The sequence below is a fragment of the Paramacrobiotus metropolitanus genome, unplaced genomic scaffold (genome assembly GCF_019649055.1).
Source record: "Paramacrobiotus metropolitanus isolate TYO unplaced genomic scaffold, Prichtersi_v1.0 Parri_scaffold0000039, whole genome shotgun sequence".
In the NCBI taxonomy this organism is placed as follows: domain Eukaryota; kingdom Metazoa; phylum Tardigrada; class Eutardigrada; order Parachela; family Macrobiotidae; genus Paramacrobiotus; species Paramacrobiotus metropolitanus.
Window position 1 is genome coordinate 453,640 of NW_026570259.1, and position 21,871 is coordinate 475,510.

The 21,871-nt window shown below is 43.5% G+C and overlaps 2 protein-coding genes and 1 long non-coding RNA gene across 4 annotated transcripts; 2 read left to right on the plus strand and 1 right to left on the minus strand.

The window, feature by feature from the left end:
* Positions 1-4: 4 nt before the first annotated feature.
* LOC129590142 (sarcoplasmic reticulum histidine-rich calcium-binding protein-like) lies at positions 5-1,786 on the plus strand. The gene is made up of 2 exons (XM_055485182.1): positions 5-248; positions 312-1,786. The coding sequence occupies exons 1-2, from the start codon at positions 66-68 to the stop codon at positions 1,593-1,595; spliced, it is 1,467 nt and encodes a 488-aa protein (XP_055341157.1). The 5' UTR covers positions 5-65; the 3' UTR covers positions 1,596-1,786.
* Positions 1,787-4,012: 2,226 nt separating this feature from the next.
* LOC129590272 (uncharacterized) lies at positions 4,013-5,841 on the minus strand. 2 transcript variants are annotated; one of them, XR_008690729.1, is made up of 4 exons: positions 5,579-5,841; positions 5,278-5,358; positions 4,921-5,043; positions 4,013-4,685 (listed from the first exon to the last, which is right to left on the minus strand). It is a non-coding gene; the product is annotated as an uncharacterized LOC129590272 (long non-coding RNA). The 2 variants fall into 2 exon arrangements; XR_008690728.1 differs by lacking the exon at positions 5,278-5,358 and having other exon boundaries at positions 4,018-4,685.
* Positions 5,842-18,694: 12,853 nt separating this feature from the next.
* Positions 18,695-20,323, plus strand: LOC129590300 (uncharacterized). The gene is made up of 3 exons (XM_055485454.1): positions 18,695-19,128; positions 19,191-19,605; positions 19,773-20,323. The coding sequence occupies exons 1-3, from the start codon at positions 18,695-18,697 to the stop codon at positions 20,127-20,129; spliced, it is 1,206 nt and encodes a 401-aa protein (XP_055341429.1). The 3' UTR covers positions 20,130-20,323.
* The last annotated feature ends 1,548 nt before the right edge of the window (positions 20,324-21,871 follow it).

A 21,871-nucleotide genomic window follows, 5' to 3' on the forward strand; every position in this document is an offset into this window, starting at 1 on the left:
CGGCATTGCACTAGCAGCCAGCAGCTTAGTTTTCACTCGAAAATCGAAAGAAAACATTAGCCAACATGGCTGCAATTAAATTTGTTATATTCTGCGGCCTCGTTGCCGGTTTAGCCGCGCAACAGGGTCCGCCACAGCCATCGCCGCCCATGACCAACAATGTCCCGGTGACCCAGGACGGCGCCGACGCCGACCAGACTGATTCTGTCCCATCGACGCCGACCATTCCCCAACTGTTGCAAACTCTGGTAGGTCTGGCTAAACGTTTGGTAGACAACAATGTAACGCCTCAATCCACACCGCCGTTGCAGCCTGCTCCCGTGGCCCTGCAGTTGCAGCGACAAATTTCCAGTGCCGGTACACCCGTCCTCAATGTGTACATGCAGAAGCCGTCGGACAATGATGTGCCCATGTACGGTAGCGGTAAGCCAGCGGAACACGGCTGGGGTATGTCCGGAATGCATCACGGAATGATGGGCGGCGGGATGGACCATGGAATGGGCGGATATGGAAAAATGATGATGTATCCCTGGATGCGCCATATGATGATGATGAACATGATGAAGCAGCATGGCGGCATGATGGGATCGCGTCGCGGTGAAGATGATGACGACGATGACGATCGCAAACCCTTCCGACCACACCGTCGGGACGACGATGATGATGATGAGGAAGACCGACCCCGTTTCCCTTTCGGACCGGGTCACGGACGCGAGGATGATGATGAAGAGCGCCGCCCGCACTTCCCATTCGGACCTCATGGACGCAATCGTCCATCATTCCCTTTTGGCCCAGGACGCCGCGATGACGATGATGACCGGAGACCACCGTTCCCGTTCGGACCCCATCGACCGCGGGGAGGCGATGACCATGACCGTCGACGACCTCGCCCCTTTGGACCACATGGTCATGACGAAGATGACGATGACGAAGATCGCCGACGACCGCATTTCCCCTTCGGACCTCACGGTCGCGATGAGGAAGACGATGGTGGCCGGAAGCCACCGTTCCCGTTCGGACCCCATGAGCGCCATGGTGATGATGGTGATAGAAGACGTCCGCATTTCCCATTTGGTCCTCGCGGCCGTGATGAAGATGATGACGATGATGATCAGCGTAAGCCACCTGGACCGCGCCGTCGAGGCGGAGACGATGACGATGAGCAGGATGACGAACCGTTCGGACCCAAGAATGATGATGACGACGATGATGATGAGGAAGAGAATTTCGGACGCCGTGGCCGAGAGGGTGGTGATGACGAACTGGAGCACGGCCGTGGTGGACGTGGAGAACGAGGACGCCGCGGTGGGCGTGGACATCACGGCGGTGGACGTGGTGGTAAGGAACGAAAGTGCAAAAGAATCATCCGTTTTCTGATACACCTGCTACGTCGCCGTGGAGGACGCGGAGGACCAGGTGGTCGTGGTGGTCATCACGGTCGTGGCGAGTTCGGGCCAAATTCAATGGAGTCCGGAATGATGCCATTCCGTGGTATGGAGAGCCACCAATTCGGTGAGGGATTCCGTGCGTCTCCTAGAATGATGTACGCCTTCAACAAAATGAACCGTGATCGATTCAACTATAATAATTATTAGATATTGGTGTAATCGATCTGGAGACACAAAAGGAATGTTAAATAACCATCGTCAAGGCAGCAGTACTTCGGTTACTGTAACAGCTTTTATAAATCAGCATAATAAATACGCTTGTAGTTGTGAGCCTTGTGGCTGTATGCGTGACCAGATTGATGGGTGGAACAGCACCATTAAATTAAAGCTGCGTATGGCTTCTGTTACTTGACTGTCTTTATATAATTTCATATCTATATGACTGTAATTATTTATTAGTGTCAAACATCACTGAACAATTACGCATTCCCGCTGAATCACCAAAAATAAAACTTAAGTTTCACCGGAAAGTTTCTGGTCAACTATGACAACTACATGCGGTTCTGCTGTTATAACATTTAACAGTTCGAGCACCGAACAGAGTTAACAAAGCACTTTAGCAAGAACAAGAGTTAATTTTGACGAAACGAGTATACAAGGTATTCGTGTTACCTTTCATCTTACACAATATATATTGCTAAACTTTACACTGCTACGAATAAAATTTTACTATTATTATTTTTTCCCGAACGTGCCCTACCTGTATTTCCGTATAAAGGCGTAAATTATAAGTTTTGGCCGGTACATAGTAGCTTGAACTTTCTCCAGTTATTCTGGCCTGGTTTACACCGCATGTTTCATACAAAACTAACGGTTTTCTTACGTTTGTAGGTTCGTACTCTGGATGCATCCAAACTTAAAGGTCAATTACAAATTGTTGATTAGTACCCGTAATATTTTCATCATTCCCGAAGCTTCTACGGTATCAGATGCCTATTGGTGAAATATTTTGACGCAGAATCTCATTATGACCTATGTCTTTATCCACCCGGGTACACGAAATATTAAAAGTGTATATTTTTGACAGTTAGTTGAAAAATGAATGATTTCACATTGTTTACGCTCCGCTTACTGACGTTTTGTTCCACAGTACTAAACCGTTAGTCATATCGAGAATTATGCACTGTACCTGGAGACAGAAGTACAAACAAGGCACAAAAAATTACTATTTGCCCCAGGTGGCACTAGACATCGGTTATCAGTATCACACAAGTTTTGTGTCTGTGACATTGATAACTGATATCAATTCATTCGCTGGTGCAGGTACTCAGTCTCTCGTACCTCGCTTGTATCCGAGCGCGCCTTCTTTCCCATGCAGGTTAGTAATTAAGCCAGAAGCTTCCGGTTCAATAGGCTTCTGGGCTACATACATATGTAAAGTTGAGAAAAATTTATCTTAATTTCCGCAGACATACGGCGCTACTGGATCTCCCTATTCGGTAATCGGTATGCCATTACTGCGCATTCTTGTTTCCCTTTCTGCGGAACGACTATGTCTTCCGCTACGTATACAGATAGATTGTGACAAAGCTGTCGGGTAAACACCGGGTAGTATATCCTGTAAGTACAATAGCAGTAATTAACCGCATATTAATGGTAAAATCGGATATTTATCAGGACTTTTTGCTCTCCGCTGTATGCAGTACTCACTGGTTCCACGGGCATCAGACGTGACGTGATCCATAGAAAACTGGAAATCTCCCTGGAAGTAATTATTCAAACAGGATACACAATTATCCGTCACGTACAGCCTTCTTTTTTGATGTTTACCAGATAATTTGCGCGAAGCCATCGGGCAGATTTAATTACGGAGATTACCTTGTAAACACCAAAAAAGCGGGCAGTACGTGACAAATAATCGTTTGTCATCCTGTTCAAGACGCAAGTTTTGTCGATCGATTGATTATTCACACTACGACATCCTGTGAAGGTATAATTAGTGTGATTAGGTGCAATTTCCCGAGACCTTTTCTTTGTCTTCTTTATTACTTGATACTATATATTAGTATTGAGTTTTGCCGTTCAGGGGTGTCCATTCAATCTTAATCGATGTTTTTTTATGTTTTCCATTTTATTTTATGTTATGCTGATGTTTTCTTATTTCTTATCCCTGTTTCTACGGCAAGCAATTTTTTGACGTGCTTTAGACATCGTCGGAGCGCAACACGCCGTCTTAGAACGGCATGTTTTAGTATACTTATGGAGCCCCTTTTTATGTACATTTTCACGTCTAAAATACTTGGTCTACGGAACTATATTATGGCTTTTTGAAACTCAAAAAACACCCATCCAAAGGACATCTTTTGGATGAAGAAGACATGGGCGCTTTTTTCTCGAATAGAACCGGGTATGGTTTCCTTATTTCTCATGCCTTCTTGTATTCTTTTGTTTTTTTATGTTTTCTTATTTTTTGTTTTCTGATTTTTTATTATGTTTTCTTTTGTTTTAATAATGGTTTCCGAAATGATAGTGTTCCGTTCACAGTGCCGTTTTATTAATAAGAGCCGTCATGTGATTTATTCCAGGTTTCCATTATATCTACTTCAGGTACACATTCCGCGGCTTTCTTGTTTTATTTACGGTTCTGTTGGAACCTGTTGGTCGACTTTTAACATATAAATTTAGTCATTCTGAAGCGCTGATTGTGTCTAACTTAACTCAAGAGCATTCATAATTATTATTAAGTGCTTCTGCCTGCAACTTATACAAATCACTGGAAACAGCAACAAGTAATCAATAAAATACGCAGCTTCCAATAACTACACAGTCTCAGCCAGCAACGGAAATAGGCGGCCTCATCACGAAGAACATTGTTGTATGTAAATTAGCCGGTGCTGGTGCTGTTCCCATGCATGACAGAGGACGCGTTCCCGCGTCAGACTTTCATGCGGATACGCTGACGCGGATACTCCATCGCTTTTTTTTACGTGCAACGGAATATCTGCGCCAGAGGTTCAACATCGAGATCCAACGTGGAAACGCGGCATCCATCCTGGGAACGACACCAGCCTCGGCTAATTTAGATGAAATATTCTCTGTAATTCGGCCGCCGGTTTCCGCTGCTTGTTAAATTTATAACGTAATGTTTCTTTTGTGACTGTTGGATTGTTTTTTGTATTCGCTCATCAGTAAATTCTCCATCGCTTGTATCGCGCCTGCTTCCTGTCGTATCGATCGATCATCTCTCGATCCGAGTTCGGTGACCAAGCGAGGCGTCCGGCCCGGGTGCTTCGATGCCTACCGCAGGAAACATACTATCTTATGCAATTTCCCGATACATTTTCCCATTACAAATTTATTGTAGCGCGAGAAGTTCATGGCATTCACAACATGAGTAAATAAAAAATTGCCCTGTTCAAACAAATAAATAGCTAAATACTGGGTAAATAAATACAAATCCACTGGCTAGTTTCGCAGTGTTAATCAAATCGGTGAACAGAAAACATGTGGAATCGAGGTTTATTAAAACTACCTGGTACAGGCTATCATCGGTGAAATGCTGTTTCCTCTTCTCTTTCTGGATTGTTTTTTGACAGAAAACTCTGAAGAGCTGGGCCTCGTCGTGGTTCGTCCACAGAATTGCTGGGTGCAGATTCTACACAATAACGGATATATATCATTCCTTATCAGATAAACCCATGGATTTTTACAATCCTAAATTAAACAGCCGCACTCATCAGGATAATAAGTTAACAGGAAACGGATCTTTATTTCATTCATGATTATCACGGTAATAACAGACCCTACTGCTTCAAATTAATTTCGGCTTTGTTAACAAAATATGATCCCTCATACAGAGTCATACTGTACTTTCCGAACAATTGGTTACCGCGCGGCTTCCCCGTGTGACGTATTGCAAATGAATGCTGATCGCAGTTCTAAACTGCTATTCATGTTAACACTGCTGTACCTAAATACAAAGCTGATCATGGATGAAAGAGCAGAGAAAGGGAACAGAGCTTGGCTGCCGTAATCCCTGTCAATTGTCTGCCAATGACCAATTGTTTAAAATGTATGTGAAAAAGTAACCATTGTCCAGAAATCTCGAAGTACCGATGGAGGCGCAGAAAATATGATATTACGTAAGTGCATTTTACTACGTTATTATTTACTTTTTCCTTTTTACTTACTTTTTTTGGCTACTTGTATTCCCAAAATGACATTGATAATCATGGAGCATACAAGAAGTGATGCTACAACCACAAGCGCAGTAAAATATCTGTCAGGATTGCCGGAAGTATTGGTCCAAGAGTTTTTGGTGTCGTATGAACAGTTTAGCTGGATGGGATCCACGTTCATTTCCTTCCTATCGCCATCATCCGATTTTGCAAAATACACTGATGCGAAAATAATAACTACAAAAAATACAATCTTCAGCATAGTGATAATCAAGAAGTTACAAAAGGTTACAAAAAGGTTAAGGTTAAGGTCAAAAGGTTACGAAACCGATCTCTTCTCATAAAGAATAATCCAGAATATTTGTTGCCCTGGATGAAATACTGTACGCTCATGGCATAATTCAGGTTTTTGACAAGCCGACTCCCAGTGCCAAGATTGGCTGCAATATTTTTAAGGTGTTATTTATTGGCTGTTCCACGGCGGAACTAAGAGAAGGCGTAAGAGCGTCAACGGTGACGTCGCAGGAGGGCAGGCGGCTCGTTAGCGCAGTAGTCTGTAGTAATCGCAGGCTCCATAGACTGCTATGACAGACTGCACTTCTTCGTGCTGTCAGATCAACATGGTATAGCTCTAAAGAAAGAGCAAAAGATTTTGGGATTTTTTAGTGTATCCGTTTTCATTAATAATTGCGTAGTGAGGTTTTTAGAACTTTTTCAAAGGAAATTAAGTCAGCATACAAAGTCAGCGCAACAGCAGGTCCAGACTGCGCGTCCGTTGTGCTAATAGTTTTACATTTTGAGACCTTTTTGACATTTAATATTTAATTCATCAAATGCGCCTGCACTGGCTGTACACACAGTGTAAACCAAAAATCTTAGAATTGTTTCCTCTTTCATTTAAGCTATACCCCGCGAGTTTGAACTTACAAGCTTACAACCGCATAACAACCTACTAACCTATAGAGCATACGATCCATTAAGCAAACTGCAGATGGACGACTTGCCGCGACGTGGCACATAATACAATATAAAAAAAGCGCCACCGTCTGCAGCTAACAAAAGTATCATCATACAACATTACAATGTCATTTGCATTATTATAATTTAGGAAGCCATAATGAATACGAGCTCGTACAGCACCTTGCAATCGGAACCCATCTAAGAATAAGAAGGGCGGGCGCCTGCGACTGGAGAACACTGCTGGTTTACCATTTAAATTTAAATATGAAATTCTGAATTTACTGAAGTAACGAGTACTGGTGAAATAAAAATCTCGTCAAAGACGGAAGTCAGACCGGTGCCAGCTGCGCTCTAAAGCCGTGCGACTAACCACTGAATCCACCGACTGAATCTTTATACTCGTATTTTGATCTAAAGATTTTAACACATTGTGCGATCCAGCACCCGAGAACGGTAACAACCTCCGTGAACAGCCAACATCCGAGTGGACACTGGACAGTCGTGCACGCAGCCACGCCCGTGTTTATCCCGTGTTTATCCGTACGCCCGTGTTTATCCGCACGCGCAGCATATATGGACTCGTTACGAAGGGCGTTCCAAAAGTAACTTTCCCCTTCTTGCATCTCCCTCCACCAATACATTCAAATATTACATTCTTACACAGATATTTTTACGAATACCATTCATTAATTTTCATCGATTTTCCTCCTTAATTTTGTCGATCTTCCTCGTAATATTTCGAGAAGTAAACAACGTTTTTCTGCTTGAAGTTTTCCGCTTTTCAGCGTGAATTTACATATTGAGATTCTTTTAAAAATCCATGAAAAGGTCATCTCTGACCCACTGTTTTATTTTTTAAGACAGGTCAACCAATAACCCGCAATTTTTTACCCAAGCATTTTAGTGTAAAAGCATGCATTTAGATGTGTAACAGGTGTAAATCAGCACTTTAGTGTAACGGTTGTAACCAAATACATATTTTTATGCTAGGTCCATACTTCAGTTGTAATTCGGAAAACAATAGAAATCTTGCAACAATCGTAGAAAAAGTATGTACGCGAGCCACTTTTGTTGTAGCAATTTTTGTTGTAATTCTCGACAGTATGGACGCGAAAGTTACAGAAAAAAAGTTGCGCGACGAAAAATTTGTTGTAGATTGATGTTGTAGGAGGGAGGGGCTTTTCTTCCTTTCTACAACAATCGTAGTAAACTGGCCAATGGGCAGTTTTGTCAGAATTACCATATGTGTATATGTGTGCAGCTCTACATGCATACTTATTTAAAACAATAATACTCATAAATTACTTGTTATCATTATGATGTCACCTATGAACTGATTACCATAACCAGAAACTGCATTGTACTGCACAATACTTCAAAGTTCAAACTGTTTAGTAACATCAAATACATGTTTCTTACTCTGTATTATATAACTGTACCGACAAATTTTTAGAAAACTCGATATCCTGCGACCCTATAGCAACTGCATAAGTCTGGGTATATCTTGGACTGGTTTTTTGGGTATGATAGCGACCATGATTGGTATGCTGTACTTCTGTACATTTTCGTGTGATATTACAAAGGAGGCTCCAAAACTAAGTTTCCCTATTTTGCCTCGCTGCCATGTGAAGTAATAAACATGCGATATATTTTTTGTTGTATAAGTAATTATGTAAACTAACTAGGGAAATAAGAATCAAAAGATTCAATGAAGAACTGGGAAAAGGAAAAGAAAAAAGTTAAGAAGATTAATAAAAACTGTCTGGGTATACGTAAAACACGTGGCATAGTGCGTATAACCTTTGACAGTTTTCTCGGCAGTTCTTCTCCATTTGATTGTAGTCAGGTAGAGTTATATTTTACTTTGGTTCGTTAATGAAGGATTCAATGAAGAACTGGGAAAAGGAAAAGAAAAAAGTTAAGAAGATTAATAAAAACTGTCTGGGTATACGTAAAACACGTGGCATAGTGCGTAAAACCTTTGACAGTTTTCTCGGCAGTTCTTCTCCATTTGATTGTAGTCAGGTAGAGTTATATTTTACTTTGGTTCGTTAATGAAGGACGTTTCTTAAAATATGGTTCATAAGAGCTAAAGGCGTTTATGTCGGGAGATACATAATGGAGAAACTCACTTTTGGAGTGTCCTTTGTAATAAATAAAAATGTTGCTTCCGCTTGTTAATAAATGTAAAAAGCGGGATTATCTCCGCCAATCGTATCTCTGCTGGGTCGGCTTAAATTTTTGTTGCGGTTGAAGTATGGCCGGGAAGTGTTGCAGAAAGTAAAAATTGAACAACATTGCTACAACGTCCTGGAAACTACGACTACGATTGTTGCAGTCGTAGTTCCCATTTTAAGACTACGATTTGTTGTACAACTTTTTCTTACAACTGAAGTATGGACCTAGCATTATTAGTGTAAGTTATCTGCTCTTGGATTAGGTTCGGGATCCCGATTTACGCAAGAACAGTTTCCCTTTTCTTCCAAGAGTGAGCTACTAAACACCGTGAAACTGGAAAAATTTGCGTTTTGTCCAGAAAACTTCGTTATGTCAGTTTTTACAGATACGCTTTTTTAAAAAGCTAAATTAATATCACCGACACCATAACTACAGTACATATTTGCCATACTTAATATTGATAACAGGACACTATAGCTACTACTGTTTTTATGTAGTACAGTAATTGATTAAAAAGGTTTCAAAGGGGAGAAATTCGACAATGAAGAATTTCAGTACTTAATCATTAGCTTTGGTATCATTCAGATTTTACTTCATGTTAAATTTTTATATTCTGCTTTAAGCTGGCTATAATTACGGTACCTATACGCTGCCGGCATACCGGCAATAAGTAACCAGCCTGCTTGTATACTGAAACTCGACTCTGCACTTCCTCAGACTTCAAGGAAGCTTTGAGTGTTTTAGTATCGACTGTTCAGGTTGGCAAGGAAGTTTAAAGTTTAATAAAGTCATTTAAAGTCCTCCGAAAATAATGATTTTGATTAACCGGTATACCGACTTTGTGGACTATGAGAACGCACTTCGCCAGATCACCGTGCAGTTTTTACGCATGCTATGAGAAAACGTAATCTCTTTGACAACAGTTGCCAAAAGCAAGACAACACGCCGCAGCACCCTGGACCTGTCGTACATTACAGCAATATCCATGCGTGCCGAAGCAAGCAGCATCGCAAGCCCATGACGACAAGACTGCGAATTACCGGAACATCATCCAAGAGCGAGTGCAGCATTTTTATTAGAAACAGCACTACTGGCGGCTGATTTTGTTATTCGACCGTCTACATTTGTAAAGGTTGCTGTATAACGAGCGCGAACTATTGTATATCTAGATTCTAGTCTATCTACAGTATTTATCTATCTAGTCTAGTCTATCTATCTAGATCTAGCTCTAGATCTATATTATCACAAAAAATACCAAAAGGGATACACCAACCCAGCTTAACCGTACGTATAGAATCAGCGAAAACTATTCCCGTAATCTGAAAGCCCATATTCCAAAACCCGGCCAGACTTTTCTAAAAACTCCTACTAACACAGCGAATAAATCATTTCGGCAAAACTCAACCACCTAAGTATCTCCATACTTTTATAAAGTCCATCAGTACTTTACTGAGATACTGATAGTAATTTACTTTACTTTACTGATAGTAATTTACTTTACTGATAGTAATTTTAATCAGCATTCGGCATGTATGACAAAGATTTAACTGTTGCTATGTTCGTAATCGAAGATTTGAATTAAAGTGACCTCTCATTACCCATTTACATATGTATGTTTATGCAACAACAACAACAACAACATTTACATACACTACCACCATTTTCAATCTTACAGTACAACACCTAGATTATTAAAATGACGTTTAAAATATTATATGCTAAAGGACATACTGTACACTACTACTATGTTTTTCTAACTAATACAGCATCTCTCTTGAAAATTCACGAATTAAACTCAAACCGGCAGTTTCTCTATACCGGTATTTTATAATTGTTACAGAAATTGGAACGAAGTCCCTAAACGCAAAAAATACTCTTCTCGAACATTTCGGAGAAAACGTAGGAAATATTATGACATCAAATGGGCGATTCGCAAAAGGTAAAATGTGTTTAGTCTAAAAGTGTTCTTTACTACGAATTTCAGCTGATTTTACCGGTACTGTTAGTGAAAAAAATACCAGTACTTACTGTTCAGTGTGCAGGTCCCGTTAGGTGAACCGTTAGCTACCATTACTATTTACTAGTACTGTCCGAAACACAGGGCCCGTTAGGAGAAGGAGTGACCGAGCTATAACTCCCGTCCAGTGAGCCAGCCCGTTAAGTGAACGGGTAACCAAGCTGTGCGGATCCCGTTAGGTGAGCGGGTGACTGATTTAACACTACTGAGAATTTGCAGAATGAGCATCATTGAGGTTGAGAATCATGAATTCATTTGGCAGAATTCATACTGATTTCAGAGAATTATCAATAGGTTTGTATATAAAATCTGTGTTTTTGCGCAAGTGTGATGTGCCGATTCTGGTTGGGGAAAATATACCGGTAGATATTATACTAATAATATAAATATTCATTCGAAATCAAAAAAAGTGACCATGGACCATAAGAAACGCGGAGGCGAAGCCGAGGTTGTATCTTGTAGACTATATTAAAACGATGCTTTTAAAGCATCTCAACTGGAATTGCTTATACAGAACGACTGTTCAGGTTGGAAAAGGATGCAAGGTCACGAAGCAGTTGCTTTGTTTAAGTGAAACTACAGTAACTCTTGATATTGTTATCGTGCTATTGTGAATTAAAGAAAGTACTGCTGCGAAGCAGCTATTATTACGATTACCAGAATCGAGAAACACCAGTTTACTGTGCGCCAGTGTGCGGCCAGATCGCAAGCCTAATTTATTAGAACGTCGTCTCGTACGAACGGAAGAAGAAACAAAACTAAAATCAGGTTTAGAAATAGAATGGGCAGCTTCCGAAAAGTGTTTAGTCATGCTACGATCATGGCAAGCTGGTCAGAACATGTAGCCACACATGGTGAACCGCTTAGACATCATTCATCCGCTTTAATATTATTACAATACAGTATATTAGGTATACTTCTTTATTATTATTACAATATATTAGGTACATATATATCCGCTTTAATATTATTATTACAATATATTAGGTACAAGAAACGGCTTCGGCTTTGCCTCCGCGTTTCTTGTGACCTACACCTATGGCACGTTTTCTACACGTCAAATTTTTGGAAAGCTAAATCCTGCCTGTTGTTTGGTGAGCCATCTGTTGACGTCTGTTGTCCGCCTGTAACCTTCCAGTTGCCTTGAGCATTCTGCCCACGCATTGCCCTTGTTCTCTATCGTCATCTTCCGTTGTCCTGCGTTGTCCTCCGTTGTCCACCCGTTGTCCTCCGTTGTCCACCCGTTGTCCACCCGTTGTCCTCCGTTGTCCACCCGTTGTCCACCCGTTGTCCTCCGTTGTCCACCCGTTGTCCACCCGTTGCCTTGAGTTATCCACCCGTTGTCCACCCGTTGTCCTCCGTTGTCCACCCGTTGTCATCCGTTGTCCACCCGTTGCCTTGAGTTGTCCACCCGTTGTCCTCCCTTGTCCACCCGTTGTCCACCCGTTGTCCACCCGTTGTCCTCCGTTGTCCACCCGTTGTCCACCCGTTGCCTTGAGTTATCCACCCGTTGTCCACCCGTTGTCCTCCGTTGTCCACCCGTTGTCATCCGTTGTCCACCCGTTGCCTTGAGTTGTCCACCCGTTGTCCTCCCTTGTCCACCCGTTGTCCTCCGTTGTCTACCCGTTGTCCTCCGTAATCCACCCGTTGTCTTGCGTTGTCCACCCGTTGTCCTTCGTTGTCCATTTGTTGTCTTCCGTGGTCCACCCGTTGTCTTGCGTTGCCCATCCGTTGTCCGGGCGTTGTCCTCCGTTGTCCGCCCGTTGTATAGCGTTGAGCACTAAAATTTCTTGCGCAATTATTTTTTAAGTCGGTATTGGGTTGGAATATTGCGACGAAAACAGAGTCAGAGCTCATCTAACGAGATTAGATGCTGGTATCGGGGTTGGTGGGGTCTGGGAACAGTATCAAAACCAAAAATAAAAAAATCGGTTGCTCTCTGATATGGTATCGGCGATTACAGGCATGTACGTGCTTGGGCTAAGAGCGGCACTATTTGAACCAGAAAAGGTGCAAGGTTATGCGAAGGCTGCATTCGAAAAAATGAAAATCGCATCCCACTCTCCTGCCACCTAAAGAACTGAATCAACTGATAGAAGCCTCACACCGAAGAAACAGATTTCTCTGACTGAATCTCAATTATGGCATGCCACAAAATAGGTCTTAAAAGCGTTGAAAAATTAATCATTGGCAGATAAGGTAAGAGAAAAGTTACGAGTTATATGTACACTGTACAGCAATGTATGTAGAAAGGAAAATTAAAAAAATGTTCAACAGTTACTATATCCAAATATATATGCAAAAATTCGTGCACCCAGCCAAAACCCGTGGCAACTCTCGTGCATGTAGGCAGCAGCCATGCGGACCCAAAAGATCACCGGTGCCAACAGCTGACGCCCGTGCGTTCGCTGCGCACATACTAGTATTTAGGTGTCCGGTCGAGCTTTCTTTATCCAGTCCTTTGGATTTCTCGCAGTTAATTTTAGAAGCAAAGTTTGGCAAATATTTACGAATAACTAAAGTGCATTAAAATCGGCTGAAGGTACAGTTTCCATTTTCCAAAAAGCACTAAACTAAAATTAGCAAGAAACGTTTGTTCTTGTCGAAGAAATCCGTACTTTAATTTGCGAAAGTTTGGAAACGATTCAGCGATATGATGATAACAGGGATGAGCATTCTGTGTCATCAACTGCACTGAAAAGCAAAGAAATGGTGATAAAACACGCAGTGCCGTGCCAAACACGCACCCGGACATTTGGGAGTGTTACATTACGCCGCAATTAAATTCGACGCACGACTTTTTGCCGCGAAGACATTTCGCCATTTTCATAAGTTTCTTAGGCCTGTTAGTCTAAGGCCTCGTCCCCAATCTGTAGCGAATTTAGCTACGGTACAGGACACCACCGTCCCATAATAGGAGGCACGCGATACGGTATGTCGGTTTTCGCTTCGCGTATCTGGTTATCAGCGCAAAGATTCGGGACCGAGGTATGCTGCATATCTGAATGCGTCCCGTTTCCACAAGGCCCAGACTCCAACTCAGACTCTGACTCTGATACTGACCACTCAAACTCTGACTCTGACTACTCAAAGTCTGACTCTGACCGCTCACAGTGTGACTCTGATTCTGAAGGTTTCTCAGGCTTCTCGATAGGTTCATTATGTTTCTTAATAGGTTTCTTAGGCTCTTAGGTTTCTTAAGTTTCTTAGATTTCTTAGGTTTCTTAGGTTTCTTAGAGTTCTTAGGTTTCGTAGGTTTCTCAGTTTCTTAATTTTCTTAGGTTTCTGGTATTCTTAGGTTATTTAGTCAGAGTCAGAGTTCGGACAGTCAAAGTCAGACTTTGAGTAGTCAGAGTTTGAGCGGTCAGAGTCTGAGTCAGAGCTAGAGCGCGGGCCGTTTGCGACTGATCTGACTCATCATCAGCTAAAACGTAAAAAGTAAGGACGATGATGCCAAAAACTTTCAATCCAGGGAACAACATTTAGCAATTCAGACTAGGAACTAACTAGAATGAAGGCATAAAAACAGTTAGCAAATGAATTCTTCCAACAAACTCCGAGAACACAAAAAAAAGCTGGTAAGCAGTGCGATATGCGATCGAAGCGATGGTACGCAAATACAGCGATACGGGGCCAAAGCTGAAGATTCGATACAGGAAACGGAGAGCGAGCCCAGTTTCGATATGCGTAGCCTGTACTGCATCTTGGTGGTGCGCACCGAAAAGTGTCCCATTTTTGTACTGTAGCGAAACTAGATACGGTGCTGTATCGCAACGAGATACGCTTTAGAAAGGGGACGAAGCCTAAGGTTTCTTAAGTTTCATAGGTTTCTTAGGTTTCTTAGGTTATTCTCTGGTTAGTTTTAGGCTAAACTCAGGTTTTTGGTAGGTTATTTTCAGGTCATTTTTATGCTGTTCTTAGGTTATTCGTAGGTTTCTTAAATTTTTCTTATGGTTATTTCGTACTTTGTTGATTTCCTTAACTTTTTTTTGTTGACTGAGGCCTAGCGGAGGTCCTCTATGTTTAGCGCTAATGGAAAAAGCGATGTCTGTCCGTCGGTCACCGCCACAAAATGCGCATGTGCACTGGGGCGTTTGGTACCAAATGCACACATGCGCGGTGGCCGTATATATTCAGACCACTTGCAACTCAAGATATCTGTCCGTCGGTCAGCGCCACCAAAATGCATTTTTATGCTGGGTCTTTTGGTACCGAAGGAAATACATAAGCATGGGTCCTTGCATGAGCGTAATGACTAAAATCTCCGATAAGTCCGCAGGTGCCGCCTTAAACCTGTTATACTGTCTGTAGATAAATGAAATTTCCGGTTTGATATTTGGAAGAGACGATGTTTATTAATGCAGCCTGCATTAACAGCTTCCAGCCTGCAGTACGATATGGATTGCATTATGCAGGTCTATATCGCAAGGCAGGCTCGAACTTCGAAATCAAAAACTTTTCTTCGGACCAATCGAAAAACTTTCAGCACAGTAAAGTGCCCTCCAACAAAACAATAAAAGAGCTACTCTTCCATTCATAAAGGATTTTTGCAAGGCGGAAAAAGTAGACTTGTTATAATGTAGCACGTCACAACTGAACGGCGGCACTGCTAGAGTTTGTAAAACCGTGCATTGTAACTGACAAACGCGTCCAGAGAAATACTAGTGCTGATCAGACCGGGTTAAACATTTAGCAGATGTTTTTGCTGAAGTAGGGCACAACGCTCTCTTGCGCGCCCGTGAAAGATAGCGCGAGTTAGTCACCACAACATTCTTAGCCGAAAGCTAACGGCTGCGCTCATTGGTCCGCTACGTGATCCACAGATGAATTACAAAACGCGGCTTCGAAGCTGCGTTTTCTATTTCACATACACATTCACCTCCGTTGTTGTGCATAGCCAACCGAGCTTTACACCGTGGTCACCGGAACCCGTAACATATAGTAAATATTAAAGCATTATAATTGCTAATTTGCTAATAAAATGTGGTGCAAGTATTAATCCGCATTAATAATTTAGCCTCACTTAGTTTTAAAAGTTGTTATTACTTACTAGTAAAAGACTATTAGTGATTGTTAATTTAGGAATTACGATTAGTAATTAAAGTAATTATTATTAGTGATTACGATTATCAATGCACATTTGTAATATTGTGTAGGTTGTGTTACTGTAATTAAGTCTAATTATATTAATTAATAACGCGTATTAATTTGCTAAGTTACATTGAGTAAATGGATACATTTTTTTCTTCAGTTAAGTTGTAAATTATTGCATTAATTAATGACACCTCAAGCATGCGGAATAAAACGTGGCTGCGGCCCTGCTGTACAATTCGTTTGTGTGTACGCATCTGGCGTTCGACTGCGAGTGCGACCCGTTGTGATGTCGGGTCCGATTACTCCACCAATCTCGCCAACTCATCTTGGACATCCCAGACAACAGAATCTCTGGATGGACCCGAACGCAACGACCCACTTAATGAACCGGCTGAACCAGCATAGAAGTCAGGTCGGAGGACAGAGCCAACAAGTGCCTGTTCCGACGACGACCACACAGGTCGTAACGTCGATGCCTCGACCCTTTACGGTCGTCCCACAAATTAACACCAACGGGAGAACCGAAGTGGAACTGCGCCAGCAAGCGACATGCTCGTTCTCGTGCTCACATAGAGACGATTAGCCAAGCACTGTCTCAGACTTCCCAAATAGATCCAAACCACACCTAACACCGGGTGATCTTATTAGGCCAACTGTCGTACTAAGAGACTCGTCTGAACGACGCCAACACCAAGCTTTACGCGAAGGAACAGAAATCTCTCCAGATCTGCCAGCAGGCAGTAGCCCAACAGATAGCCCAAAGACTTGGAGAAGACACTGGCTTCTCGGCTACGACCATACAGATCGCAACGCCGACGACTCAGCCAACTCCATCGACCTCGGCAGGCCAACAGACGTTTAACCGAGTACCGTCAGTGGAGATCGGAAAATTACGGATCCAGAAGGAAGAGGCCATAAAACAAGCAGTGAAACTCAGAATGAGTTACTCACAGATCCCCCACACAGCGGAGAACTACACCGCCGAGATGGGAAGGATATGCCGACAAGAGCAACGTCATATCGACTCGGCCGCCGACCTGGAAAATAGAATACGAGCACAAGCAGCACTCAGGACCCGTAGCCAATAGAAAACGCCCATCCTACGCAGGACTGTAGCCCATATAATTGGGAAAATGTCTATGGGTGCAGTCCTGCGTAGGGTGGGATACGGTGTGCGGATTGCGTAACAGCGTGCGGGTGGCAGTTAGCACAGACTACCGCAATAAATAATAAAAAATTAAAAAATAAATACTGACCGCATTCAGCGAGCTCTCCACTTGTTGATTTGTACGAGTTCTTCACTTTGTATTTTAATGTTCACGTGTTTTTTCCTACCATTTTCCAGTATTTTGATAACTGTTGATACCGTATTTGTGTCTTCCATCGGAATCAAACACAAGTCTTACTCTGGACTTCGAAAATTATTCAGCAACAAGTTGGTGCCGTATGCCTGCTGTTTTTTCGGATTGTTTGCCTACGGAAGTTATTGTGATCTCTTCGGTGGGATTCTGCACATTGTGTGAGGTAAGCCAGCAATCCCTTAGTATTTTTTTAAATAGGGATGCAGGATAATGCCGTGCCAGTGCGAGAGGACGGATTTCAGCTGCTGAAAAAAGGAGCTGCTGTTCACTGAGGAGTGCAGTGCAGTTTGTTGGTTGTGTTCGCAATTTGTATTGGGGCAGCGTTGTATCGTCTCATAGGCTGTGCAGGACTCATCTTGCTGGTTTTAATTTTATATTTCTTCTTCTGTTTACAGAAGCCATCTTTCGGAAGAAGGAATAGGCCGTGAGCGTCCATTACACAGGTAAGGAATTTCGCATTTTCTGAAATACGGCGTAAACAGTTCACCCGTCTGTAGACCACTGTCTTTTGGCTGTTACGTACAGGGAACTGCTCTCCACAGCTAAATATATTCTTACGTAGAGTGATCTCATGGATTAGTTTTGTTTTTCTCTGATATTTTCTTTCTTATTACATTAAATAATAAATCTTAAAATCCCACTACAAATTTTTCGTAATTTAGGCACACTAAAAGACGGGGCGAAATTTGATTCCTTACGCTATCGTGAGAAGCCGTTCTTCTTCAACTTTTCACCTGCGGAAATCGTAACCAGGTTTGTGCTGACAAGCTGACTAACGCGGTGCATGCTGTCAATTTTCTGTTCTTGTATTAGCTCTGTGCACATTAACACAGAAAGTTAAGGTATGGTTAGTTTCGTAATTACATGAAAGCCTGGCCGCCGTGCGGCATCTTTCATCTTGTTCCTTTGCGCTAACCGTTTGCTGTGCAGAGGGTTGAGTTTTTTTTCTTCAGAATCATGCGTATAAGAGTCGGAATCCATGGCACGAACCGCAGCAACTTTGTGCTTACCGTGGGATTTATAATACGGTAATGAGAAACAGAATTTGTGATCACTTCTTATTTTGATTTTTTATTTTCATCGTGAATGTGTTTCCTTTTCAGTTAACTAGTATCCGAAAACTGATTTCCGATAGAGTCGGCTTTCAGATCGAAGCCATTGAGTTCGATGGTAAATACAAGGGAGAAAATAAACTTGCACTTATTTTACACTGTCGGTGTGTTATATTTATAGGGCAAACTTACACAAACAACACTCCGGAGAAGGAGGTAATGGACACATCACTGGCTGAAGACATGCTTGTTGTTGCCTTCAGAACTGCACCGCAACCACCCCCGCGACTTGCCAGCCCCGTTTTGTCCGAAGAGTCTGACAGCGAGCCAGTGTTGTCCGTTAACGAGAAACCAACCGATGACGTGGCTGACAGCACTGACCGAAACAAAAGTTCCGAACCCGTTCCGGAGGTGCCGGAAGCGGAACGCTGCTGCGGCCAATCAGCAGGGGTCGGATGCGGAAGGGATGAGTGCTACTGCGACCAGTCAGCAGGTGTCGGGAACCGAACCGGAGAGCACCGCCGCGGTGAACACCGTTTTGGCCAGTCAGGAGAGGTCGGAAGCGGAAGGGTCTAACGATGCTTCGGCCAGTCCGCAGGGATCGGAAACGGTACCAGCGAGCACCGCCACGGTCGAGCGCGTAAATCAACCACCGCCGCCAGCCAGTTCAGCTCTGCCGGTGTCTGCCCCAAAACGTCCGCCGTACAAAATCATTGTGCAGCCGCCCCGAGCCCGACCACCGTCTTCGCGTCAAAGCTCACCGCCGGGATCGGTATCGGTCAGTATACAACGTTCGCCGCGGGGTTCGGGCTCTGGTCTTGCGTCTTCTCCGCAGGGCTCGGTCGCTAGCCGCACGCGCGGTGCCCAAGTGGCTTCGACCAGCAGCGACCGTCAACCGCGGTATTTGGACATTTGCTTACCAAAGCACGGATAGGTCCTACTGTTGCTGTTTTGTTTTGCAGACCCACCGTGGCGGCTCCTGGCAGCTCAGCATCCAGGCCGGGGTCTGGACGCCGCGTGACCTCGCCGGTGTGGAACAAGGCTTACTCCCCGCCCCGGCGTCGAGCTCCCAAGCGGTGCAACGCAAAGGCACCTACAGCCACCCGGACCACCCGTAAGGTCAATAAGCGAGCCCCCAAACAACGGAAGCGCGCGAGTGACCGTGCCGCTGGTTCCGCCGAAACTGCACGCGCTTCTTACGGCGACCATCGCATTAGGAGGGTGACCACGATCGAAATCGATGGCAAAACGTGGCCAGTGTTCGAGTGGATCCACACAATTGGGGAGTGGAAACACTACAATGGTAGCCAGGCGTTCTTCGCTCCAACGAAATTTCATCTGGTGGATAGTCGCGATGTAGGAAATGGATACACCGAGGTAATTGTAACTCTCGCTTAAAATACTGTTTAACAACACTGGCAGGAAATCCACATCGGAACCCCCACAGAAACCTCCACTGGAACCCCCACTGGAACCCCCACTAGAGACATCTTTGCACCACCGCAGACGTTGTTGTTTTGTAAGCGTCTACTTCTGTTTTCCAGGTCGCCGAAATTATGGAGGATCTGCAGAAACGCGTGGCCCACAACGGATCTCGCTACTTCCAATGTCCGTTTTGCTTCATTATCTTTGGGGCAATGGGGCGGCCGGATGTAGTCTACCGCCACATTCATGGAGCGAAGGGTAAAAAGGGAATGAACTTTCCCTGCCCAAAGTGGCGCGAAAGGGACCGGCGTCGGGACTATCTTTTGGGACAGTTTCCCATCAGCCTGAAGCTCCGTTTCTGGTACAAGGATGCCCAGATGAACTTCTGCAACCCTGGATCGCGCACGTGGCCGAAATCGGCAGCCTCGTGGTTTATATGGCTGCGCCCTGAAGACGTGGAGGAGGCTAATGTGTAGCGCACCCTGAAACACCTGCCTCTTTATGAACAGCCTGGAGTTGTAGCGCCGGGTCCCTCTGCCAGCAACGAGGATGTGCAGGTGCTGGATGCAGACTCCGATGAGGAGGATGATGATGACGACGACGAAGACGAAGAAGAGGATGATGACGACGTGGAGTACTTCGACGGTTCAGAAGCGGAAGAAGATTTTGATGAAGCGATGTAGCTATTTTTTTTCTCGTTGTTTGTCCACTGTTGTGTGACTGCCGTTTTTATTTGCGAAAACGAATGTATGATTTTATCTTACGTTTTCTGATAGATGTTCCTTTGTTTCTCGTTTGATGTAAGATTTATTTTTGATCGACAACTGCACTATTTTTTTTTGTACTTGTACTGAATTTACTTCTGGATGAATCAAATAATTTTCTGATGGGAAAATCAATATCAAACGCTGAAAAAAGTCCCAAAAACTATACTGATTTATTAGAAATACAAAGATAACGCGTTATTACCTACAAAAGGCATTGTGTACTGTGTCCCGCGTTTTTTGCCGTAATTGCGCCCGTTACTCTTGTGACGTAGGAACACAAAGAGCAACTTTATTACGTGGGTGGTACCGGCAGTACTTTGTTCCCACCAGTAAGAATCGTGAGAACAACGGGCTCGTTTTGCATACGAGGATTCAATTGGCCCTGCATCCGACAGTTAGAGCGCTCTTCAGTTCTTAATTTTAAACTTTGAGACAGCAGAATTTTCCTTTTAAATTCAGCTATGGAGTTTGACTGGCTGGATTCTCTCGATTTGTCAGAGTTTATGCTAGGTTCTCCCTTCACACATCCTGTAGCTAGCCAGGAGCCTGCTAAACCGTACAAACATGTTGCTCATGATCTCGCAAGCATTCTAGCGGATTTAGGATCTCCTGATGTGCCTGCGGTTGAAATTCCTGTTTTGGAAGAATTGCCGGAGTTTTTCGAAGTAGTGCAAAGCGGTTACGCTGCCCCTGCTGAAGAGGCTTCCAGTGGTATTCCTGCTGAAGGATGGGCTCAGCCGTATTCCATACTGTTGCCTAATGAGTTCGTGGCAAACGCGGCACCTGTTGCTGCTCTTCCCAACAACGCTCAGCCAATGCAAGGTACAAATTGTTTTCAAAAACATTTTTATGTTTTTTTTTTCAAATGATCCTTAATTTATTCGGAAGTTTTATTTATTTATTTTCTTCTGAATTTTCCTTTCTTAAATAATTGCAATTAAAATGTAACTTGACGCTTGTAGGTGGCGCAGTTACCAACACCATTTCGCACGGCGACACAACAGTACTGCATTTTATAAGAGACAGTCGTAATGAAGTGTATGAACTACGCCTTGACACTTCAATCCAAAAGCCGGAGATGTCCAAAGACCAGTTTGCAGCATTCTTGGAGTATGCGCTTTCCTACCGAAGCCACCACGACGCCAAGAATCCACTGGAAATCGATGTAGACCACAAACTGCCATCCCCGGTCGCTCGGGATTTAGGGCCAGACTTGCGCGGATTGTTCAGAACCTCACCGCGTGGCGTTCTTGTTCGTTTCGAGATTTCGGCTCGCTGTTTTCCCAGCATACGCTACTTTGTCCTGCAGCAGTTCAGGAATGCTCCGGCTGATCAGCAGCTGCTGTTGCTGGACTGTTTTGTGCCTTACAACGGTCGCATTGCGGGCAGTGAGTTATTTCAAGCACTTTTTGAATCATAATGCTAATTGTTTTTTTCTCCCTCGTAGAACT